Below are 26069 nucleotides of genomic sequence, written 5' to 3'. Positions count from 1 at the left end.
GGAAGGTGACCGACGGTAGCCGAAACATCAGTTGAATAAAACACTTGACAGGTTGTGTACGAAGAGTCTTTTTATTCAGTGACTTGCCAACCCAATTAAAGTACATGTACAGTGTATTTATGGATGTATTACTACCTGACCTCGCCATAGATCATTGCATGAATCATGGTAACCTTAAGGTTATTTCCCTCCCTTCCCCAGGAGGCTGAGCGTGACAGACTGGCCGCCCGCCGGCGAGCTGCCCTGGGACAACCCGCTCCCATCGAGCCATACCTGGCACCTACATCACCTCAGGTGAGCTAACTCACTCATACATCCATACCTGGCCACTACATATCACCTCAGGTGAGTTACCTGGCCGCTACATATCACCTCAGGTGACTTACCTGGCCACTACATCATCTCAGGTGAGCTAACTCACTCATACATCCATACATGTACCTGGCCACTACATATCAAATCAGGTGAGTTACCTGGCCACTACATATCACCTCAGGTGAGCTAACTAACTCATAATGCCATACAGGACCACTGCATCACCTCAGGTGAGTTACCTGGCCACTACATCACCTCAGGTGAGCTGAACAAACAAACTAATTCATACAAACTTCATGAGATTTTGTTTGTTTGTTTGTTTGTTTGAACCTTTGTTTATTCATGATAAGCTCAAATCGGCACGCAGGCCGCTTTTCATTGAGGTCATGAGGGAAGAGGTAAGGGTCAGATACAATATAACAGAGGTACACAGTCATTTGAGTCCTAATAACTCTATCAACATAAATCATTACATGTTTATGGTACAGCAATATACAATTTCTACAACATACAACATAAAGTAGGGCGAAAGCTGGTTCATGGTCCGTGTCCGTTCATTTGGTTCATTTCCGTTACTTCAAGAGTCTCTTAAAGGAAGTCAGATTCGGAGCCGTACGTGTGTCTGGCGGTAGGCTGTGTAAGTGTAAGATACGTCTCTTCCTACCACGGTGACCTCAAGTTAGACTGGCCAGTTCTTGGAAGAGACTAAACCTTTACCCGATACAGGTCACCTCTGATAGGCTAGACAAACCCACAGCTATTCATACTGTCCTCCAGTGAGGCTCTAGGTATAATATTCTTCAGTCTGTACCACCTGAAGGTACACTGGAAAGATTTGGGAAGAGACGAAATCTTAGCCCGACACAAGTCGCCATAGGTCAGGCTAAAATGTTCCCACAGCCACTCATGCAGGCCTCCAGGTATTTAATCCATCTGTCCATAACACGTCAAGGCCTCGCTGGCCAGTCCTTGGAAGAGAGAAAATCGCAACTTGATATAAGCCACCTCCGGTTAGGCTAAAGAAACCCATGGCCACTCATCCAGTCCTCCAGGTATTGTATTGATCTGTCTGTAACACCTCAAGGCACACTGGCCAGTTTTGGAATGAGACTTTATCTTTGTCACCTCAGGTTAGGCTCAATGAAGTTTAACTCATGCAGTCCTCCAGGTTTGAAATCCCTCTGTCCATAATACGTCAAGGCCTCGCTGGCCAGGTCTTGGAAGAGACAAAAACTTGATACAAGCCACCTCGGGTTAGGCTAAAGAGACCCTTGGCCACTCATCCAGTCCTCCAGGTATTGTATCCATCTGTCCATACCACCTAATAATAATAAACTTGCTAGAGGTACACTGGCCAGATTCAGGAGGAGACGAAATCTTGGCCTGATACAAGTCACCTCAGGTAGGCTAAACTGTAAATAAGCCCACAGCAAATCATGTTCTTCCTACAGGTATGAAATCGATCTGTCCATCCCACCCTGAGGTACTTAGACCAGTTTTTGGATTAGACTAAATCTTGGCCTGAAACAAGTCAACTTTCATCCACTATCTCCTTAGAGTCTTCTTCCTCCAGATATGCAATCCATCTCTCCTTCCCTTTCCACCCTTGTCCTGAGACAACTTTCCAACACTATTTCCTGACACGTGCACAAATTTGAAATGAGATATAGACTTAGCCCGGTACAAGACACTTTTCCTTCACTCTTTTTTCTAAGAGTTCTCCTCCTACATGTGTGCAATGAGATGTCCAAACCACCTGAAGGTACACAGGGAAGATTTAGAATGAGACTTGATACAAGTCAACTTACCTAGAGTACTTACTGATAGTCTTTCTCATATAGGTGTTCAATCTGTATGACCCGCCTTCAGGTATTCAGGGCAGATTTAAGATGATGCATGCACAAGCCATTTCCTACTCAAGTCACTTTTCCAACTCTATGTCTTGAGAGTTTTCTTCCTCCATGGGTGCAATCTGTCCATGCCACCTTTAGTTACACAGGGCAGTTTTGGGATTAGTCTAAATCTTAGCCCAACACAAGCCATTTTTCCTAACAGTCCTGCTCCTACATAATTCTGTGCAGTCTGTCTCTCTGTGCCACCTTGAGGCACACAGGCCAGTTTCGGGTTAAAACTAAATCCTGGCCTGCCACAAGCCACTTTTCCAACACTATTTCCGGAGAGTTCTCTTTGTCTAGGTGAGAGATCCATCTGTCCGTTCTACCACGGGGCATCCTGGGCAGTTTGGCAGGTCACTAAATCACATGATGCAAATCATGCCATCCTAATTTCCTCGCCTCGTATCCATCCCCACACGGTAGATATTATCGAGATCGAGGGTCTGGAATCCAGGCTACTCATCCAACGATCGCTTCTCTGCAGAATAGTCTGACCCTGTCCCCATTTAGAAATTTGGTCCTTACATCCTGCATTATTATGGGAATCAAATATTTCTTGGATGCATTGTTGTAATGGGGATCAATTGAAACTTCTTAATGCCTGTTTGAAGCCCTTACCATTCTGTTACTTAGGCTACCAGAATCCTCACCTACATCATAGGTGAATATTCTAATGTCAACTGTTTCTCCACTAATGGGTGCGAAGGAAGATATGGTAGATGCCTTCCTCCTGGTATGCCATTCGTCTGTCCATCCCACCAGAGCAGGTTTCTGCCCAGCTTTGGTCATTCCATCATTTGACCAGAATGTTGTTGCTAATGCCAGACAAAAGTTCTGTCAGTTCCAATGTAAAGAAAAGATTGAGATTAAGTCAAATCACATGGTTGACCATAGATTTGCCAGAAGATGGCAAAAGAAATTTGCGACCGGGCAGAACCCTGGGCCAGGGACTAAATCTCGGCACAATACAATATGACAGAAAACCCCAACGTTAGCTCATCAGCCGTGCCACAGAGCCAGACACATGGTACTGTCATCCCGGCTCCATGAATCTGGGACATCCCACGTCAGCGTTGCTCCAAATCTGGCCATGAGGTGAGGACGTAGCGAAGGCAGGGTCTGCATGCCTTTTTTTCAGTGAGAGACAGTGAGCTGTTTTGATTCGTCATTAATCCGATCAGGCCTGCTCTCATAATTCAAAATATCCATCTTAAAGACAGCCACTAGGTACCCATCTGAGTAATAAGGCTGTTTGCCTCCTCCGTTGCTCCCAATCTGGCCGGGAGGTGAGGATGTAGCGGAGTGAGGGCGTGACATGTGGAAGGGTCTGCATGCCCTTTTCCGAGCTGTTTTGATTCTTCGTTAATCGTATAGCCAGCCATCTCTGATTAAACATTGAGTGTTGACGGTAGATCATTTGTGAAGCGTAATTGGTTGCTTTATTTCTATGTAGCATGTTATTTGTTATGATAATCCTGAATTCAAGCCTTATTGACAAATTATCCATATCATATTCGACATGACTTTTTCCGTGAGATTTTTGTTTAAAACGAGTTTTGCTAAGTACAAGGCCACCGAGACAACTTCTGGACCCTGAACTTAGCACTGACTGAAGCAGCATCTTTTCTCCCTATCAATATAAGTCAGAAACATCAAGATTTAGACAAGCTTGACTAACTGACTCAATAGGAGCTGTTTTAATTCATTGTTAATCGTTGCAGACCCACTCTAAATCTAATTCAACATACAATCCATTCTGAATGGTCAATCTAATTCCATGTAACACATTATTTGTTATCCTGAATTCATCGTTAAGCGTAGCCGGCGTTATTGACAAATCATTTGTTTTGCTTAGCATCGAATGCCAGATTGTCCAGAAGTCCCAAAAGAGTGTCTGGTCGTGTTGGAGTTCGCAGATTTAAATCTTTGCCAGACACCCCACAAATACAATGGAACAACCCGAAGAACTTGTTCCCAAAACCTTTCGCAAAGACGAGTAATTTTACTGTCACATGTAACGCTGGACCTACTGAAAGCTGGTGTGTTTCTTTGAAGGTCCGTTATACGGGCTATGTACGGATGAAGATACAGAATTTACTGTTAAGCGCTGTCTGCCCTCCTAGCTTTAGCATTAAACATTGGCAGCATCCCTCCATGCAGACCCTCATGTGGCACTACAGTCCGTCCGTCACCCAGGGTGGCCCGGCTGATTCATACCTTCCCACCGATGGTCGGTGAATCAACACAGGAGAAATGGACACTTAAAGCGGGGGGCTGTAGGACTACCGCTAAGCCTTACTGGCCCTCCTGACTTTACGGATAAGCATTGCTGTCCCTCCAAGATACCCGTTCCCTGCCCTCCTAGCTTTATCATTAAGCTTTAGCAGGCTCCCCCATGCAGACCCTCATGTGGCGCTACAGTCCGTCTGTCACCCAGGGTGGCCCGGCTGATTCATCCCTTCTCAGCGATGGTCGGTGAATCAGCACAGGAGTAATGGACACTTAAAGCGGGGGGCTCTGGATGGATGGCCGATGGCTTCTAACACCTCTTGTGGGGGAGAGTTTTCATCCATTTTCTTGCATTACAAATTTAAAACAATCCCTGGGGGACGTTGGCTGTATAGCAAGGCGATACGTTTCTCCCCCAACTCCGAGTAGATTTCAGCTGGTCAACCTATCAAAAAAGTTACAAGCCATCAGCGCTGTTCGTTAGACTTCTGGCTTTAGATTTTTTAGAGAAAAACAAATCTTAGAGATGACAGCTTACGCTGATTGAAGCCATGTCTTGCATTTGTCTTTTCTGCTTCTTATTCCTCAATTTGTATAGTAAGAAAGTTTTGTAGACATTTGAAACAACATTTCTGGAAAGATTTAACAATGTAGTGTCCCTTCTGCTTGTTGAAAAGAGCAAGAGTTTCCTGGTACAATGAACCTGTATGTACTGTACATATAACATCCGTCACAACTGGGAAGAATAGCTCTTCAGTGAGCCAAACTGGTTCGAGATCACTTTCACTTTGCACTTCTCACTCCTTACCATGTTGCCCTCGGGATGACTCCCACACAAGTTTTCTTCAACGCCCGAACAGAGTCATATCCATTGCTTCCAGCAAACCTTCATGTAACAGTTCACTGTCCTACCAGATAGATCCATTTTTGTGGGCATGTATCTTTCTGTTGTCCCCAGAGGCAAGGAAGATAACAATATCTACAGCATGCACGCTCCAGCCGTTTGGAAACATCGCGTAGCACAAAAGTTTTGTCATAATCTCTCCCCAACAGAAGCTGTGCCCGTGTCCCAAGCCCTTCCCAACTTCTGACAAGAAATATATGGCCGAGCGGCAATCTGTAGTGGCCGTAGCCCTGGGCAGCAGCGGTGGTAAATGTGCGTGTCAGCCCTCCCCGCCTGCCGCAGTATAAGTCACCGCAGAGTTCGGCTTCTTTATCGTCTGTTGTCCACTCTAGCCCCTGGCCAAGATAAAAACCGGAGCAAGAGTGATGGGTGACCAGGGGGCCGGGGAGAGGGCCTGTGTTGTACACCGGAGAAAATGAGGGAATCTTTCACGCGCCATAGATAACTTTGGACACAACATGTCATCCGGCTGGGGTCAGGCTGGGGTGGGACTTGAAGCCAGCAGCGCTCGGGCGTGAGAGAGCCGCGGCCGGAGGGACGTCCTCCAAACGTCCTTTCATGCTGCGTCTGCGATGAGGAGATGTGAGGATGGGAGGTGAAAGGTGATGTGCTGACAGACAGCCATGGCGACATGATGTGTTCCCCATATTGCTGCACAAGACAGCACTCAAAGCGGGCAAACCTAATATTGCCAAGGCAGAGTTGTTTCCATAGCCTCCCTGCATCCACTTGGTAACTTTGTCATAGGTTATGAGTTTTAAGCTTGTGACTTACAGTTTATGGGGATGCTGCTAGAAGTGGGGTTGCTATGATTGAACACTTCTGAATCTGGATCGATGTATATTAGTTTGTACTTTTCAAAATTCTAGTCTCTCCAGCCACCACAAAAAAAATGCGCAAGACTATGATGCTGTTGAAAATACAACCTCTGTACATACAAGTGACAGCAAGGGTCAGCCATGTGCAGGGCTGCAAACTTACGTAAACATAACATTTAGTTCTGGTACTGATACAAAGGTATGCAGGTATGGACTGGACCTGTAGTTGCTGTACTTGTACCTGAGGAATTCAACCAGATCACCTGTGGTCTTCAATGATGATAGAAGCAATTATAGAAGCCTGCTTATCTGGACTTTCATTATCACCTGCAATGAACCACGAGGGGATCTCAAATCAATGATGTGGCGATTTCAATCCCTGCTGTAAATCCTCTTTTCTCTGTCCTAGCAAAGTAAGTAGTGGTCTTAAATGATTGACAGAAACAGTTAACACAACAATGTCTATCTGGACTTTCAGTATCTCATGCAAATAACCGTGACAGGACCCTAAATCAAAGATGGCACTGATTTCAAACCCAACTCCAAATAACACGATAGATCAAAGTTACTCAAGCAACTAGATAAGTTTTGAAAATGGTCGGACATTTCAGATAGCATCCGCTATCTTTCGTAGGTGACCTACTGCTACACATACTTTACCTCCTTCTTTGTCCCAGTTTTGCTTAATGGTTGTCCGTGTGCCTGTATCGATTTCTCGCCGCGGACTCCATACATCATTCCCCTCCACCCTGCAGGTTATCATCAGTAATTGTCTGAACTGTTTGTAAATCCCTGCTGTACTTAATTGTTACCTTCCCACTGGGGTAGATTAGGCTGAGGAAAAACATGTTGTGTTTCCGTCTACCCTGGTAAAAACTTGGTAAAAACCTGCTGCCCTTAGCCTCTTTTTGGGGGGTTGACCGCTGACAAGAGACATCAATTTTTTTATCTGAGTGGTAAAATTCAAAACACACTCTGTTAACGGATTAAGGCTTTGAACAGTTGATATGTAGTAAACATTGTACTTCTTTATTCAGTTCATTGATATACTTGTGCTTGACATGTTTATCTGTATAATCATAATGATGTTGAAAATTACCAATGCATTTCAGTTTTACACAAATTACAGTGTTAAACTGTATTTGTTGGTCCAGGATCACTTTGGCTGAAATTTAAAGAAAAAGAAGGAAAAAAGAAGAGAATCCTTACCAACCGAACATAATTTTTTCAGAACAGTGATCAGAAACACAACATCAATATTCCTAGGCCTTACTTGTGACAGCAGCGCACTGGGCATTGATAAATAGGAAGTAAACAGTGCTGGATTGCTCCACTGATTCTTGCCTGTCTTTCATGCCTTCTGGCAGAATGAGAGAAAAGTCACCGTTGAAAGAAAACTTCCTACAGAGCTTAAGGGCCCACTATAAACAATGCAAGATTGCTCGGCCGATGCTTGCTTTTCTTTCATGCCTTCTAGCAGAATAAGGGAACGTTGAAAGAAAATATGGCCAATGGGTACACTATATCTGTGAAAAAATTTACGACTGCCATTTTGGCAGCACGGTGAAAATCAAGAATTTGCAGTATCTCTGAGTTGGCATTTGAGACTATAGTAGTAACACAAACACAGAAACGCCATAAAAATATCAAAATTTACATCAATATTTTAGTAAACATGAAAAATAATTGGGGTCTCAGAGTTGAACTTTATTGCAACGGAATTTACACAGATGTGATGTGCATTGTTTAATGTACTCTGTGTTAAAGCTATGTCGATGATACCAAATGATACAATCATGATACCTCTTACAGGTGAGACCACCAGTGGCCATGCCTACAAGTGTCCCAGTCCCCAGACCAGGGATGCCACTGTCCACAGGGATACCACTGTCCAGTGGGTTACCACCCTCCATTGGGTTACCACTATCTACTGCTCCCATGTCTACAGTCATGTCGGGTAGATCCAAGGAGTCTGACATCTCACCAGCATACAGCAAAGCACGCAGCATACTGGATCAGGTATGTCTTGTGTCTTCTGGTGTTCAGATATTTCACCTTATAGCTCAATGAAATGGATGATGTTCTAATAGCCACCAACGTTAGTTCCTGTTTAAGGATTCCATCAGTTTGTATTTCCTGTCTCTGTCTCCGAATGATTCTAACTCTGCCTTCAGTGCTGTCTCTGGCATTAATGACTTTCATTTCACATTAGATTCATAGCTGTCCCTGGTGCTGAATGGCTCTCACACCGATTTCATTGCTGTCCCTGGTGCTTAATGACTTTTACACAACTTCATAGCTGTCCCTGGTGCTGAATTTTTTCAACCTAGTTTCATATCTGTCCATGGAGCTGAATGACTCTCTCCTGCTTCATTGCTGTCCCTGGTGCTGAATGACTCTCACACTAGCTTCATTGCTGTCCCTGAACATGAATGACTCTCTCTAGCTTCATTGCTGTCCATGGTGCTGAATGACTCTCACACTAGCTTCATTGCTGTCCCTGGTGCTGAATGACTCTCACACTAGCTTCATTGCTGTCCCTGGTGCTGAATGACTCTCATAGTAGCTTCATTGCTGTCCCTCTTGCTGAATGACCTTTACACAGCTTTAAAGCTGTCCCTGGTGCTGAATTACTCTCACTCAAGCTTCATAGCTGTCCCTGGTACTGTATGACTTTCACTCAAGCTTCCTTGCTGTCCCTGGTGCTGAATAACTCTCCCACTAACTCCATTGCTGTCCCTGGTGCTAATTAACTCTCAAACTAGCTTCATTGCTGTCCCTGGTACTGAATGTCTTTCACACAGCTTCATAGCTGTTCCCAATGCCAAATGCCTCTCACAATAGTTTGCTAGCTGTCCCTGGTGCTTAATGACTCTCACACTAGCTTCTTTGCTGTCCCTGGTGCTGAATAACTCTCACACTAGCTTCTTTGCTGTCCCTGGTTCTGAATGTCTCTCACACCAACTTCTTTGCTGTCCCTGGTGCTAAATAACTCTCAAACTAGCTTCATAGCTGTCTATGGTGCTGAATGACTCTCACTAGCCTCACTGCTGTTCTTGATGCTGAACAGCTCTCTTACTAGCTTAATTTTTAATCCTGATGCTGAATCACACACTAGCTTCACATCTGGTCATCCTGGTGCTGAATGTCTCTCACACTCGCTTCATTCATTGTTGTCCCTGGTTCAGAGCTCATGCACTAAACACTACGATTGAAATTCTTATTTTCAATAATGATATAGCATTCAAATGTATTTGAGCCCTAAGGACATGCTATAAAACGGGTGTGTAACCCCTTTACCTGTGCTCAGGTGACTGTGAGCCGGCGTTACCTGGAGGAGAACCTGGAGGCCGTGGTGAGAGCGAAGGACCAGTCCCAGCTGTACCAGCTCATGGACAGTCTGTACCAGGAGGGGTAAGGATCATGCTTGTACTGTCTACAACACTTGGTTTTATCTATTACAGTCAAACCTGTACTGTACTACCGACCATCCTTGCATGAGGACCACTTGGCCACTTATTGGCAGTCTCTTAGATTGATTGTAGGTATGGCTCTCTCTCTCTCTCTCTCTCTCTCTCTCTCTCTCTCATAGAACAAGAGATGTCAAAATGGATAGTGAGTAAGTGGGCGAGTGACTTGCTAAGTTTCTTGAGTGGTCGCTATATGCAAGTTTGATTGTACCAACTTCTGATAGCGATAATCATTTGTGGTCATGGCAGTTACAGTCTAGACAATACAGATACAGATGAGGATAGGGATTCATTCCTGTACTTCAATGTGTGAAGCTCTGAAGGATAGGGATCAAGCCCTTTATGTGTGAAGCTCTGAAGGATAGTGATTCAGCCCTGCACGTGTGACGTTCTCCTGACTTGTTTCACAGGCCGAGTGCAGACAGGGCACGCATCAGGAGGGAGGTGGACGCCATGATCAACCAGCTCACTCCTGAAGTGGAGGTACGCTGTGTTAGACGCTGTTACTTCATTTACTTTCTCAGTGGTTTTATTTTGCAGTATTTTGTGTTTTGAATTCGCAGTTTAAAGTTTAGAGTTCAGCAGTCATACAAGGAAGACATATTCACTGTGTCATGAATTATCGGTGGAGAGGTCACCATGAAAACTTCAAAAATAAAACCACGGTGAAAGTTTCAAGACTTACAGTATGTTTGAAATCTCTTTGTTCAATTGGAGATTTATTGCAGCATAGCTGAGGTTCTCATAGCCTACTTTTTCCTGACAGTTCTGTCATTTTAAATGCATTCCAGTATAAATTTGGTACATTCTACGTGCACCTTTTATAATTATATCTATATTACCTATCTTTCAACAGGATGAAGTCATGAAACACTTGACAAGAAACCCGAGGCCCAAAAAGGTATCCTTTGTGGAAGAACATCAAGTGCCTGAACGTGACACAGGACCGAGTGTGCCCCAGCCTGAAAAGTCTCTGCCCAAGACAGGCAGAGGCAGAGGAAGAGCACAACCCCGGATAAACACTGGGTTAAGGAGGCCTCCAACGGCAGGAAAGACCGCAGGGAAGGAAAAAGGTCCGGTCAAGTCTGAAGAGAAAAGTAGAAGATCTCCTGTCAAAGAAAAGGTTAGCCAAAAGGTAAGCTATTGCTTGTTAAGAGAATTGGAATTAGCTTACTACTTACAGAATTACACTATAATTTCTCTTCATGAATTAGACTGTATCACTATCATGATATGGTTTGTGTAGGTTGATAAATCTCCATAACTGGACATGATAGTACAGGGCTCGAAATACTGGGTGCATGTGCACCCAGTGCACCCAATTTTGGAGCTGTGCACCTAATTTTTTACTGTGGGTGCACTGGTGCACCCAAATATTTTCGTACGGTTTAATGTGTAAAGGTATCACTGCACACTAGTAGACAGCATATTCTTGACATCTCAGTGTAAGAAAATAATAAAATCTTTGTTGTAGTACTTGTTTAAGATTTTGGTGTTAGACTTTGAGTTAATTTCTATTTTGAAAGCTTCAAAACTGCGTGCATGAGGCTTTTTTTAATGTCAGAAGAGACTGCCAAAAGACCAAGGCTTATAAATATAATGCTTTCCTTTATTTCTTCCGTGGCGTTGATTTTTTTCTTCACCGAGGTCGATATTAATAACACGCTGGGACCCTTATACGTCACTAGTTAGTCTTATTGAAATTTCATCGAGAAAATGAATGCACCACATGTAATTTTGTACACATATTAAAAAGATATTTTGTTTGATTGATGATTGATAAATACACTTTTCATTCGAATTATTTTTATTTTTACCTCATTTTTATGGTTATTACTGTTTTTGGCTTTGCAAGTAAAATATGAAAGCGTCGTCACCAAGCTCCCATTTCAGATACAAGCTCAGAAGAGGAACAGTAAGGTTTGTGATTAGGTTTTGCTTACAATAGTTACATTCTACTTTATTTTATGTGGTGCACCCAAAATTTTTTTGGTGCACCCAATTTTTTAGGTTGGGTGCACCAGTGCACCTGATCCCAAAAGTGAATTTCGAGCCCTGTCTAAGTACCAACAAGTCAGTCTTGCGCCAAGGAAGATGACAGACTGTCATTGAAATATTGGCTACTAAATAGGTATTAGCTATCTGGTTGTGTACAATGAACTAATTGTTAACCAGTGATTTACCAACCTGATAAAACTATTCACAGGGGTTCAGTTTATCAATACCTGTATATGTACTGCTATGACAGTTTGTTCTGATAGCACCTTTTCTTTACGACATCCTCCCAGTCCAAGCAGACGAGAGACGTGCCCTTCTACGAGCAGGACGACACCTACCTGACCCGCGTGTATGGCAAGGCGCGACACCACCCCCACAGAACCACCGAGAAGCAGCCCTACCTCCACTTCAACTCCCCTCCCCCCAGGAGCAAGGCTCCCAGACCTAGTCCTGCTGTAGATACTAAAGGTAAAGTCCCTGTCACACATTTAGGACCTTCCCACGACTTAGCTTCCAACCACTCTCCATCCATGGTCGGTGCTTGATAGAATTGTGAATTCATCCAATTCTAGCTCTAGTTTGCTCCTCTGATTGCATCCAAGCAGCATATGACGTTCCCGACTTTGATTCTTCAGAATTTATAGTTGACTGGCACAGACAGGTTTTAAAGACTTGTAGGCAACCTTGCCACCCGACTCCCAACCACAGGTGGCCTTGCTTATGACTAGTTCCGAACCATGATCAGGAGAAGGTCAGGAGGCCACAGTTGGCTATGTGTGACAGGTGCTTAAGGTTTATCATGCTACAAATGGACAGAAAAGTTGTAGCTTGCCACGAAATTTTGACCAGATTGAGAAGTTTGACTTTTGGGTGTATTTTCCAACACTTATTGTGTACTTTATTGTTTCATATCAACTTGTGGACAATCTTTGAAATCAGGTGGTTTATTTTAGTGCATATTGCAGGACAGTGGCTTAGCTTACTTTTCCTTTTTACTGAAGTATTTTAAAACGTTTTTGTGGATAGCCTCTGATGCCAAAGAAGTCTTAAAAGTACTTTCCTTTTTGCTGCAGGCACCGTTATGAAGTCCATTAAGACACAGACCAGGCAGAAGTCCGCTCCCGGCAGAACCGCCGGCCCTGCAGGACAGTACTACTTCTCCCCGGCAGCCCCCTACCCACAGGCAGGAGTCCCCTACCCAGGGGCTGCAGCCCCCACCCCCCAGCAGGGGCAGCTCATCCCCATGGCCATCCCCCTGGGGGCACCCAGAATAGACTCCTCCCATACTCAGGTGAGTTCTGGCTATCACTGCCAACGCAAAAAAATGTGGTGTTTCCCGACCAAAAAAACCTACCCGACCCTAGCCTTTTTTGGGGGTCATCCTTTTTTTTAAAATAGCGTACAAGTTTTGTACAGTACAAGCTGAGTAAGACCAGACTGACTGTAGTGTTTGATCCACTCATGCTGGGACGGACCCCTACTCTTTTGATGAGTGTGGTAAGATATTCAACATGCTTGAGGTATGACTATTCTCAAACGCAAAACTCCCACTTAATGGCCCAGAGGACAACCAGGTACCAAAGCTAGGTGCTCATTTTCACCTGTCAAGTGAGGAAAAAGGTGTAAAATGCCTTTCCCAATGGCACAATTTTCTATGCTAGGGATTATCATTATTTACTGTCTTATATTGTATATTCTTTCTTTTTAGATTCACTAGTATTGTCTTCCTAAAATTACTTTTTCCTCCCCTTTGAACCTTCCAGGCCATACCGTTGGTAGCTCACACCGCTCTGCCAAACAGGACTCAGGGCACCACCAGGCCCAATGTGGCGACTGTTACCATGGTGACGGACAAGGATGCTCGTAAACCTAAACTCTCAGTACAGGTGGGTGGACTTCTATGTCTTCACATTTTGTAAACATGTATGTACGAGAAAGGATGTGTTTTTTAAAACATACAATTAAGGTTTACATGTATTTAGTCAGTTCTCAAGCTCACTGTACATGTCTCCCTTTAACCTCCTTTCATCCTATGCTACATGGCAGGAAATAATTGTCAGTAAGTGCCAGGTATGAATATGTTATCCTTCATGTCTTTATTTACACTTACTTACTTATATTACTTTGGTCGAGTTCCCGCTCTAACCAAGCTTGAAGGCGCTCTCCACTTCATCCTATCTTCCATCAGACACTTAACGTTAGGTCTCTGATAAATGCCTCTTCTTGAGACTTGGGGGAAATGAACTGCTTTCTGAATGTACATATGGCATAGGCACACATACTGAACCTCTGTGGTCCATTTCCTCAGGTGATGCCAGCTGTTGACATTGACAGTGTTCCCCAAAGCCCTGTCTCAGACACCACCCCCAAAGCCACCTTCCCTCCGGAGATGCCTCCAGCAGAACAGGTATGGGACACTTAGATTTCTTCTGCTGCCCGCAATATTTTTTATGTCTGCTTTTTCCCCCTCTTTTTTCCTCAGTCAATCACTCAATTGTCACTATATAACAAGTAAGGTTGTGAGTTACATGAATTGGCCTGAAATGGCATCACTTTTTCTCTGTAAGTAAGAAACATGATTTAGACAAATAAGGCTTACTGAGGGTGAGGACTAACTGACCCAATATAAGATGCGGACGTAAGGAAGATTGCTCGCTATTAATTCTCTAGCTTGTTCATTTTTTTGAGTAGACTGGAAGGGGTAAGCAAAGCCACACTGTGGATGAAGGTAGAACTGCAGCAATAGATGTACATTGGTAACATTTCTAATTGCTTCCGTGAGTAGTTTCCTTGGGCCGGTAAATTACTGATATACTGGTTGTGTATAAAAAAATTTGTCATCCATTCCTTTAGGTTTTTTCTAACACTACTGGTATTTTGCGTTTGCAGCAGCCAGTTGGGCCACCTGAAGACACCGAGTACGGAGAGTTTCCTCACTATGGAACAGAGGTGGAGGAGGAAGCAGAGGAGATTGTAAGATGTTACTGTTTCTTTTTTATCAGCTGATCCATTAAGAAGTGGATGATCACAGTGCTCTAGACTACATTCAAACCTACACAAGTGACCACTTCTACATAAGGACCAACTGGCCATTGATGATGTAGTCAAACCTGTGCAAATGATCACCCGTACATGAAGACCACCTGGTCGATGTGACCACTTTTTGATGGTCCCTTAGATAATTTTCCATTGGATACAATGTTCAACCACCCTTTTCTCTCCTACCGCATGAAGTACAATCACTGCAAAAGGAAATAAGCATTTACAGTGTTTTGATTTTTTTTATAAACTCAGGTACCTCACTCTGTGCAGTCTACATTAATGTATACTTGCTTACCTGATGTGACCTTTGTCGTCTCAACAGGATGAGATAGAGCGTGACCTGAAGCAGCCAGGTACAGGCCTGACAGTAGAGGGGGACATGAGGGAGGAGGGGAGGGAGTACCACGGCCCCCCCTTCCCCCCACAACCCCCTCCCCCGGAGGTGGTACAGCCCTCCTCTGAAGTGCTGGCAGAGGAACTCAGGAGGAGGAATCAGGTGGAGAACAGGGCAGTGGAATGGTAACTCTTTTTCTTTTTTCTTCTGAATAACCAGTTAACTACCTTTCGACGTAACGCACCAGTTTTGTACAGTAATTACAAGCTGCATAAGACCTGACTGTAAGATTTGATCACTCCCACAGGGATGGACCCCTACTGTTTTCAATAAGTGTGGTGGGTTTTTTAATGGAACTTAATACCTAAACCAAAGAAATGTCAATATGGAACTCATAGTCATACAGACTTTTGAAAAAAAGTTGAAGTTGAAATACACACGTGTGAACGGGCTGTTTGTGATGTACATTCATTTGTACATTGTGATGAATTTTGGACCTTTCCCCCTTTCCCAGGATTGAAGCAGAACTGATGGCACAACTCATCAACCAGCTGTACCCTGCCCAGCGACAAGAGGCACCCCCCGAACCCTCCGAATCTGGGAGCTCCGCTGGAGAAGCTGACACCAGGGACCCTGGCACAGGTACATACAGACTGATAAACTCTTGTGTTAGCCATAAACAGAGAGGAGAGTTGCTCTCGAGAAACTCCTAATATACGTATCAAAACAATCCTATACCTCATGCTAGTGCTTGTGCATAGTACATCCCAAGGGAGTGAAAAATTGTGTTTAGCCAGTCTGTGCATTTGCCTGTCTGCATGTGTGTGTTTTTGCAATATAGTTTCTGTATAATCAGCCACAAGGCACCTTTGCTTTAGCCTAGAATACTTTGGTCTTGTCAGCATTGATCCAGAAAAAGGGTAGTGACCATTTGGAAGCCAACTAAATCTAACAAGACTGAATCCCAGGCTCTGCCATGTCTTTCAACATGAAATTTTGTTTATTTACGACAAAGGAGTTTAACAATACACAGCGTTTTGGTGACTGCCTGTCACCTTCCTCAGGGCAATACTGGCTGGTTCTACTTTGTACTGCAGCTAGTGTGTCGCTGCTGCACTGTGAAGTGAAACATGACTGAGTCTATATCTCCCCTCATCACGGTTCATGACTAGAGTAGATTTTCTGATCCATACAGCCCCCTTCAAATTTTAGACATTTTACATACATCTGCAGTGTCAGCGATCGGGCAGGCAGGACTGCATATTTGTTGTTCTTTATTTACTACTGTCACAATGCAATACTGACTAGTTCTACTTTCGACAGCCTCCTTCAACTTTTATACATTGTGTATCTGTAGTGTCAGCGATCGGGCAGGCGGGACTGCAGCTGTTTGTTGACGCGGGGGTTGCCGTGGATACGGAGCTGGTGCAGCAGCTGGTGCGGGAGGTCCTGGAGGAGAAGGTGGCCTCCATGATGGGCCAGCACGAGAGGCGACAGGCCACCCCTCCCCAGGCACAGCCGCACAGGGAGCCCTCACCGGCACGCACATCACCCAAACGTGTAAGGGATAAATACTGTAAATATCTAAATGGTTGCAGTGGTTTTATTTTCGCTGTTTTTACGGTGACCTCTGAAATCATGACGCCGTGAAATCTACAGCACTACAGAATGATATTCACAATGCGAACTTCAGACACTGTGATAACCGTCTTTACCTTCCTAACCCAAAATCAAGACAATCTTATACCATCTTGAACCCAGGACAGCATGTTGATACTCTGAAATGATACAAGATGATAAATTAAAGCATTTTCCATAAGCTAGAAACAGCCAAAAGTTAAGCTGCCGATTATGCTTCTAATATTTAAAAGCATACCAAAAACCTAAAATATATTTTAGGAAACCGTTGCTTGACACATCTCTTTGACAGTTGTCTTTATAGATCATAGTTAAAGCATGGCATATTTTTCTTAGTATTCTCTTGATATTGTAATGCATTTAGCCCTCTGTTGGGCATTAATATGCAATTAACTTCATTGTCATTATCTTGTCTCCAGGTCAGCCCCCTTGCCACTCCACAGCCCACTCCCAGGACCAGCCCCGTGCCCAGCCCACCCCGGGGTCCGTCTCCCGTAGCAACGCCCGAGGCCACGCCCCACAGCACCCCTGAACCCTCCCCTGCAGAGTCAGAGACGGAGAACCTCCATGAGACTCTCATCACGCCAGGTTAGGCCTCAAAAGTTTGTTTTTTTGGTCTCAGACATTTTGAAGTAGAAATTAGAATACAGAGTCTGGGAGGAAGACTTTCATCTGACTACAATCACTCCCTGAAGCTGTGCCAAAAATAATTACTCATGACAAGCAACTGGAAAAAGTTTCAAAATTTTATCCACTTGCTTGAGTCATTTTTTGGGGGCATATCTTTGGCCACACCAATTTAATTTCTTGGTTTACTACCTGGATGTCTAACTTTCATAAACGTACTCTCTGAAGCTGTACGTACCACCAAGATACAGAGTTTCCCTTCAGACTCTGTTTTCATGCTAGTTGAGCATTATTTCTTTGATGCAAGTCAGCTTTGCTGAAGTTAGAATACACCAGTTAAATTGGAGTGGCCTGATAGAGTCTAGGTACTGTCATTCAGAAATGATCTATGTGGACAGGTGGTCACTATACACAGGATTCTTGATGCTTGTTTCATTGGGGAAAATAATGTACATTGTAAAGGGACCACAAAAAATCATATGTGGTCACATTGGCCAGGAGGTCTTTGAATATAGAAGTGGTCACTTGTACAGGTTTCACAGTTTCACATATAACATCTGATGGTATCTGTTTCTACAGCACCACCTCCAGAAGAACCGCCACCCCCCTCCCCTGTGGAACCAATGTCCCCTGTCCCGACACCTGTCCCAACCCCCACCCACAGCCCGCCCCTGGCGGTCACCCCTCCCCTGACCCCCCGCACCTCCCCCCACCCCTCGGAGCCTGAAGAGGTGCCCCTGCCCCAGTTCCCCCTCCCCTGGGGAAGCGATGTCGATCTGCCCCTGTCTGAGGAGGCCCCGCCCACCGCTGGGCAGCAGCCTGGAACCGGGAAAATGTAAGGAATTGTCTTACTGTGTGTGTGTTTGTGTATATGTGTGATTCTCTATGGAGGATTGTAGGAGGTTCCTCTGACAAAAAGGGTGTTAAAATTGCAAAAGAGTACTAGTACTTGTAATGTTTCCGCCAGACAGCAGACTGGAACCGGGAAAATGTAAGGAATCGACTTTACTCAACTTCATCTCAAGTGAGTGATTTTAAAAGAAAATACTTTGATTCTTTCTTTCTGGTCAACCTTGTTTGAAGTACCGGTATGATTCTTTATCATTAGCTAGTAGTGCACTGTTGCTTCGCTACAGCTCAATTATTTAGCTAAGCATGTTGGGGCACCACTCGAAATAAGTGTGTTGGGTTCTTATACATGTATGTGCAGAGGTTTGATTCTCCAGGCTAACGTCTGAAGCATTCCCTCTGAAGCATTCCCGTACATGCAGCTTTATGTCACCATCCTAGATGGCTCCTACGATGTTTGGCACTACAAACTACACAACCTAGGAATCTTTGCATCATAAACAGGGATGCTGGCATTCGTCCTATTAAATTCCACTGATGAACTGTTTGTTTCTTTCAAATGATCCTCCAGTGAGATGTCGGTGTCCCCGACTGAGGAGCCTACAAGCCTGGTCCAGCCTCCCCCTCCCCCCATCACCCCGAAGAGCCTCCCCCCTCACAAGGAGTCCCCCCCTTCGTCTTCTGAACACTCCCCTCCGGCCACGGAGTCCAGCAGCTCCTCGGCCATCACCACGGTAACGGAGACGGCCGACGTGTCCCTGTCTGAGGGGGAGTGGCTGTTCAGTAAGGGACAGGCCGGAGCTGCAGGGGGCTTACAGGGTAAGCAAATCTGTGATGCCAAAAAAGCAGTTACTGACTGGATATGATTTGGGAAACGGTCAGACATTTCAAGTAGCATCTACTACTTTTTGTCAGTGACTCTGAGTCACTGACAAAAAGTAGTCAGTGACTCTGAGTCACTGACAAAAAGTAGTGGATTCTATTTGAATGTCTGACCGTTTCCAAAATCATATCCAGTCAGTCGGCTGTGATGAAATGTTTTGGTTGTGAATGAGGACCCTTGTAATCCAGGGTAAGCAAATGTTTCACAGGGCTTGTTTGTAAGATTTTGATGAAACATAGCCAGCCTTTGCAACATGTAGTAATCATGATAGTACTTAACAGGTTACAAGATTAATGATACTACTACTAGGCACACCTTCAAAACATGGCTTTGTGATGTAATTAGATGAAAAGAAAATGAGTAGTGCAGAATAGATATATTCTAATATCTTTCTGGTCTTTGTCAAGGAATGAACATTCCACTGCTTCCGTGATGTCCATTATGCAGATATAAGCCGTGTGAACCTTGGTGAGCAGTGCATCATAAGTTGCAGAAAGTTTATGGCGTCACAAGTCTCTTTTGACAGATGATTGTAAGGCCCTGATTAAACCTGCTTCAAAATGAATCCTACCAGCAGAGATGAACTTTAAGGCTAATGCCCCAATGCTGTTGTGTCCAGGTGTTGCTCAAGTGGTTAATTAAACTTGATAGCTAACCCCTCAATGCTGTTGTTCAGGTGCTGCTGGAGTGGCCGGTGTGGGAGACAAGTCAGCTGACAGCAGTCTGGCCAGCACACTGGAGGGGGCTGAGGAGATGGACCATGAACAGGTGGGGCTGCTTACTCTTCTTCTGTTAACCTCAAAGTGTAATGCTTAAGATGAAGTGTCATGCACTTTTAATGTGGCTTTGCTATCATGGCTCACTTTCTACAGTCAAACACACTGAGTCGACCCTACCCTTCTTGATAAGTGTGTTGGGTTCTTTTATGTGCAAAGGTTTGAAGGCTAATGCCTGAAACTCCCTCATACACAGGTCCGCCTGCTCAGTATAAACATCTGAAATGATTCCTACAATGTTTAACACTTTAAACTGGCCTGGGTTCTTAGCTAAAGAAATCTGTGACGCAACCGGTGGATCTATGCAATGCAGGCTAAATTTAACTATCAATTTCTTACTGTACATGCCATGTACAGTAAGAAATTGATAGTTAAATTTAGCCTGGTGAGTTGAAGCCTGGTAACTTTGAGTTAAGTCTCTTGTAATATTTCAGTTAAGCTTTGTGTTAATATAAATAATACAAAGCTTAACTGTTTTCTGACACGACTTAGCATTGAGTACTGAATCATGGCGATTTGTGCATGTTTGTAGATGGTAGGTTGGTTGGTTTAGCTCTTCATTCTAAATCCTTTTTGTCTTGTATTTGTTTATCTCACAGGACTTAGAACCTCCTAGTGAGGGCGAACTGGTGCCCAAAGCCCTGAGCGGTGTTCACAAAGACCCCTTGCTCGCCCTCCTGGCGCGTGCACAGCAGCCCGTCAGGAACATGGTGGAGAAGCCGGCGCTACCTCAGGGTGTCGCTGCGGACAACGACGCAAGCATCGGGGAGGTCAGCGAGGGTCAACGACCCCGGTTGACCCAGACTGCGGAGAGGGTTCTCCTGGGAGAGGCCCAGGACGGCAGGAGAGGCTCCCATGGGGAGGCGGTGGACCGTACCATTCCCGTGGACCGTACCATTCCCGCAGACCGTACCGTTCCTCACGAGGATAACACCATGGTCCTGTCTGACCTGGAGAGGCCGTCGTCAAGGAAACCGGTGGCGTCAGCGCCGCGGGTGATCAGCGTCGCCTCGGCCGACGACTCGTCCCCCAGGCCCTCGCCGCGGTCCCGGACGCCGCTGGCGGCATCCAGGGGCCAGCAGAGGGGTGGCGACCCCGACACGAGGCCGGCCAGGGTGATCACCGTCAAGGCCGTGCCTGAAGATGAGGTGCCGGAGGAAGGCAGGACAAGCCAGCAGGGTAAGATGGAGTGCTCCCACTCTACCACTTGGTAGTAATCTACTGGTCCTCTGGGAAGAGCGGCTAAGGCAGCACGTCGGCAGCACGTAAGCGTCTAAGGTGGTGTTTGCGTATTTAAGGTCAATATCTCGTATATAGATTCATATAGTTGTGTCCAAAGACATATCTTATGCAACGGCTGTTGCTCCGATGCAACATTGACCAAAGAGAACAAAAGAGATTCCGCAGCTATAATAGGTTTAAATAGAAGGCTAATTACCGAACAAGCATTACGTTCTGCCGACGTGCTGGCTAAGACCAGCAGGGCTATCCAGGTTTGATAAATGTTATTCATTCATTCGTTTGTACACTTTCGATACCATACTCTGTAACCATAGATTCCTGGTAATTTCCATTGAGTAAACAGTAATCTCCAAGCAGAAGAGAGGTTGGGAGGTAAATCATTACCTTTTCCTAGCTGTCTGTTTCTGTTACAAGATGAGATAGGAAAACGTAAATGCAGGACCGAGGGCAAGACTGTGTGCTCAAACTGAACTGCTTGGTAGGAATTTTGATAAAATGATTTCCATCGAGTAAACCGAACTTGACAGGACTCAATAACTTCCAAGTCAAAGAGCAGTTAAAGGTAGCTTTTTCTTCCCATTCAGGTATAGTACTGATCCATTAATGTTCCAGTGTTTTGCACCTGTTCCTAAATGGACTTCACAGTATATTATACTGGTACCAGTACACAGCCCTAGTCAAAACTATCTTCAAAAATGTTGGACAATTCATCTCCCATTGCATGCAAAAAAAACGATCAAATCATTCAAATAGCTTAAGTAGATTAGCTTCAGAATAGCTGTTATTTTATCTTTAATTCATTTGTGCCTTTCTTTCTTCTTGTATACCATTTTTTGCTTTACTTCCAATTAGCCTTTGAGCATGAATTTGCAGAAAAGTTAATACTATTCTGACATGCACTTTACAGGACTACAGGGGACCCAAACATTGAGCGACATGGACACTCGGACCTTCACTCCAGACCAGATGAACTTAGATGCCCTCATCCAGTCAGGCTACCTCACCCAGTCTCTCAGCCAATCAGATTACAGCGCTGACCTGGGCAGAACCGGAGGGACCACTACCGGACTGGACACTCTCAACCAATCAGGGCTTGGTATGGGTAGAACTGGTGGTTCCACTACTGGACAGGACACTTTCAACCAATCAGGGCTTGGTATGGGTAGAACAGGCGGTTCCACTACTGGACAGGACACTTTCAACCAATCAGGGCGCAGTATGGGTAGAACAGGTGGTTCTGCTACTGGACCAGACACTCTCAACCAATCAGGGCGCAGTATGGGTAGAACAGGTGGTTCCACTACCGGACTAGACACTTTCAACCAATCAGGGCTTGGCATGGGGAGAACGGGCAGTTCCACTGTCGGGCTTAACCAATCAGGACTCGGCGCCGGGAGGCAGGCGCGGAGTTTCAGCCTACCAACGGGCGGAGCTGAGAAAGACGAAGATGATCAGCGTAGGAAGTCCCTCGTGGTGTCCCTAACGTTGCCCAGTATTGAAGGGGAGAACGACAGTGTGACAGTTAGCTCTCTGGAGGGGGGAGAGTACAGTGCAGGGGAGGTGTCAGATATATCTGAAATATCTGGGGGTGGGTTCTGAATGACTGCTTAAGTAGGTAGGCAGGGTTTTTAAGGTGTGCTATCATCAGCGTGATGTGATGGGTTCATGCGGTCTTTGCTAGGATTGGTACAAGCTCTCTTGTAATTTGTGTGGTGTAATAACACTAAACAAAAGTGTATGCCAAAGTCAAAATTGTGTGTGCCATCAATTCATTTTATATCTATTTTTTAAGAAATATTGAGTGTAAAAGCTGTACATATTAAGTATGATTTGTTTGTATGTGTACATGGACTTGCGACTGAATACTCTCACAGCAAATATATATAGTTTATAAAACTTGAAATCTGACACTGACAGTAGACTGTAAACAATATTTTACATTGTGATGATTAAAGTTCTGAATGAGATCCTTATGATGACTTTGAGTGACTTGGTGGTTTCAATACTGAAATCTACTTAGTAGAGCTGCCACTAGTGAAGGGTTAGGGGAGGTGTGAGATATCTAAAACATCAAGATCACAACACTGCAACGCTCTGGAACCCGTCAAGTCGTCCACAACGTCACACAGAAGAACCTTCCTCCCAGCCACCGTTAAACTCTAGAACTCTCTGCCACAGGACATTGTGACTCTTAAGGACAGCGTAGAAAAAAAAAATCTGGGGGAGGATTCTAAGTAATCACCAACAGTTAGCAACAAAATTATTCATATGCATATCCTTCACGACTTTTCATTGATTTTAATATATTGATATTTGTTTCATCCTTTTTCAAACTGCTGGTTCAGGTGAGAAACATTGATGAATATAATTACATAACAGTGACTTTAATACACACCTGGACTTTGCAAGCCTTAGTACACACTACAAAAAAAGACATTCTTGTTTTTTCTTGTTTTTTCTTTGTTGAAGAAAAATTATCTTCCAGAAAGAAAATTATTCTGTGTGCAAGAATAAGAACGAATAAGGAAATGTCAGTGAGGACGTAACAAATATAAACTTTTTCTTAGAATATTTTTCTCTGACCAAGTTGTTTTTTCTCACACATATCGACTAGAAACCTCGAAATAAATTTTCTTGTTGTTATGATTCTTCTATGGCACAGAATTTTTATCTAAGATATAATAAATTCAGAGAAAAATATTCTAAGAAAAAGTTTATATTTGTTACGTCCTCACTGACATTTCCTTATTTCTTCTGTCCTCAAGAATAAATTTCTTACACTTAGAATGAGTTTCTTGCACTGAGAGCGAGGTTCTTGAAATTGGAATACCTTTCTGACCTCAAGAATGAATTTCTTACACCTAGAATGAGTTTCTTGCACTAAGAGTGAGGTTCTTGAAATAGGAATACCTTTCTGTCCTCAAGAATGAATTTCTTACATCTAAAATGAGTTTCTTCCACTGAGAGCGAGGTTCTTGAAATAGGAATACCTTTCTGACCTCAAGAATGAATTTCTTACACCTAGAATGAGTTTCTTCCACTGAGAGTGAGGTTCTTGTAATAGGAATACCTTTCTGTCCTCAAGAATGAATTTCTTACACCTAGAATGAGTTTCTTGCACTAAGAGTGAGGTTCTTGTTGTAGCTATATAGGAATACCTTTCTGTCCTCAAGAATAAATTCCTTAAACCTAGAAACAGTTTCTTGAACTAAGATGGGGGTCTTGAATCAAGAATACCATTTAATAAATCAATGATAATATAATGTAAACATGTTCCAATCATATTTATTATTATTGATCTAATTGTTTAATACACAGTTTTGGATTTTTATTTCTAACGCCCATTCTTAACCAAGGATTGCAAAGATTAACCAGTTTGCAATACAATTGTTTCGATAAATGTTTCACATTTGATGCTGTGATAAAAGCACATTTTCTCTGTGCTCATACAAATAACTAATTGTCCTTCTAAAATTGTCAGTTCTGCAGTGTTGTAGCTGTCCTTCTTATAATCAATGACTTGTTATTGTTGAAAGATTTTCCAAACTTGAGACGGGGGCATCTTCTTTGGTCCAACAGGTTTCCAAGTCTAGAAAAACACACAAAAACAGATGACGATGACTGTCATTTTCCTACATCGCCCCCCTCCCCCTTATACAAAATGTACATGCATGGGGATGGGGGCTTGTGCATTTGCTTTAAAATGTTATACTTATACTTTTTAGTACCTTGTAGGTATTACTGCACTTAACGTACATGTTCTGCAATTACTGGTTGGCATGCAACCACAAACACAACAAAAGTTTCTAAGCCTAGAAAAACACACAAAGACTAAGTGACTGTCATTTCTTATATCGCCCCCCTCCCCCGTATACATGTAGGGGGAGGGGGGCTTGTGCATTTGCTTGAAAATGATATACTTTAACTTTTTTAGTACCTTTTAGGTATAACTGCACTAAACGTACATGTTCTGCAATTACTGGTTGGCTGTATCATGCAACCACAAACACAAAACTTAGAGTATCTACTTGGGAAATAAGTTATTTTCATGCAAGACAGGCTATAACATACCTGGAGCATATCTGTTGATGGCGTTGGCCTGAGGAAGCATTTTGGAACTTAAAACAAGTCATCTACGTTGTGTAGTGAGTCCCACATGATACCAAAAAGTGTCCTCACGAAACTAGCCGCATCTTTCCCTAGTATTGTAAGATCTAAAGCGCACATCAAGCAAATGCAGCCGGAGCCCAAACTCAACGGTCCACATTCAAAATGTCCTTACAGCAAAGGATGATGGGAGTATTGAATTAGCATAATTTATTTTCTTATTACAAGAAAAACAATAATTATCTTCTTGAACTTTACAATGTTAAGAAAATAAAGGAAATCATGCAAATTCAAACTTTCATTTCACTTTCCATCTTTAGATAACACAGAAAAGCAGGAATCATCTTTCTTTAACTTTGTGGAAAAGGAATTCGAACAGAAAAACACTTGGGAATTACTTGTTTTACAGTTTCTTGATTTTCTCATTTTTCTTAACTGTATTTGGTCAAGAAAATAACTGTATTTGGTCAAGAAAATCCTTACATCTTCTTAGATATTACTAAGAATTGCAAGAATCATATTTCTCAGACTTCCTAAATTAAGAAAACAAGAAATGTCAAGAATTTTTTCCTAGTGAAATGAAAGTCTAAAGAAAAATTCATGTATGGCAAGAATAAAAATCTTAAGAGTAGATTCTGTAAAATACTCCATTTGACCAAACAAGAAGCAAATATTGTGTGAAGAATAAGGAAGAAAGATTGACTAGCATTTCTAGAATATTCTTGCTGATAAAAAATCATACTAGAAATCCTATCTTCACCTAAGAAAAACAAGAATAAAACTCTTAATGTAAGATCACACATTCAAAGGTTTTGCGTAAGGTTTCTTGATTTTCTTGAAATTCTTTATGGAAGAAAATCTTTCTCTCAATAAGAAAAATCAAGAAAACAAGAAAAATAAGAAAAAGCATTTTTGGTAGTGCAGGCTCTCTTGTTCTTGGTG

At 43.5% G+C, this 26069-nt stretch overlaps 1 protein-coding gene and 1 long non-coding RNA gene across 2 annotated transcripts in view; one reads left to right on the top strand and one right to left on the bottom strand.

Annotated features, from left to right (window-relative positions):
- LOC136432035 (TALPID3 protein-like) overlaps window positions 1-22993 on the top strand; it is a 148396-nt gene extending 125403 nt beyond the window's left edge. The window contains exons 12-31 of the mRNA XM_066423052.1: window positions 202-294; window positions 7974-8180; window positions 9472-9575; window positions 10042-10114; window positions 10488-10766; window positions 11920-12097; window positions 12703-12920; window positions 13393-13515; window positions 13938-14036; window positions 14519-14602; window positions 14994-15190; window positions 15520-15647; window positions 16363-16651; window positions 16767-16770; window positions 17063-17231; window positions 17850-18105; window positions 18691-18938; window positions 19679-19770; window positions 20378-20957; window positions 21928-22993. Coding sequence (XP_066279149.1) covers window positions 202-294; window positions 7974-8180; window positions 9472-9575; window positions 10042-10114; window positions 10488-10766; window positions 11920-12097; window positions 12703-12920; window positions 13393-13515; window positions 13938-14036; window positions 14519-14602; window positions 14994-15190; window positions 15520-15647; window positions 16363-16651; window positions 16767-16770; window positions 17063-17231; window positions 17850-18105; window positions 18691-18938; window positions 19679-19770; window positions 20378-20957; window positions 21928-22619 — 4113 coding nt within the window. The 3' untranslated portion in view covers window positions 22620-22993. The remainder of the gene's footprint in view (window positions 1-201; window positions 295-7973; window positions 8181-9471; window positions 9576-10041; window positions 10115-10487; window positions 10767-11919; window positions 12098-12702; window positions 12921-13392; window positions 13516-13937; window positions 14037-14518; window positions 14603-14993; window positions 15191-15519; window positions 15648-16362; window positions 16652-16766; window positions 16771-17062; window positions 17232-17849; window positions 18106-18690; window positions 18939-19678; window positions 19771-20377; window positions 20958-21927) is intronic.
- Window positions 22994-23344: 351 nt separating this feature from the next.
- LOC136433940 (uncharacterized) lies at window positions 23345-26053 on the bottom strand. The gene is made up of 2 exons (XR_010755678.1): window positions 25092-26053; window positions 23345-24609 (listed from the first exon to the last, which is right to left on the bottom strand). It is a non-coding gene; the product is annotated as an uncharacterized lncRNA (long non-coding RNA).
- Between the last annotated feature and the right edge of the window lie 16 nt (window positions 26054-26069).

This window comes from Branchiostoma lanceolatum, chromosome 4 (genome assembly GCF_035083965.1).
Source record: "Branchiostoma lanceolatum isolate klBraLanc5 chromosome 4, klBraLanc5.hap2, whole genome shotgun sequence".
Lineage (NCBI taxonomy): Eukaryota > Metazoa > Chordata > Leptocardii > Amphioxiformes > Branchiostomatidae > Branchiostoma > Branchiostoma lanceolatum.
This window is presented reverse-complemented; position numbering and strand designations above follow the sequence as displayed.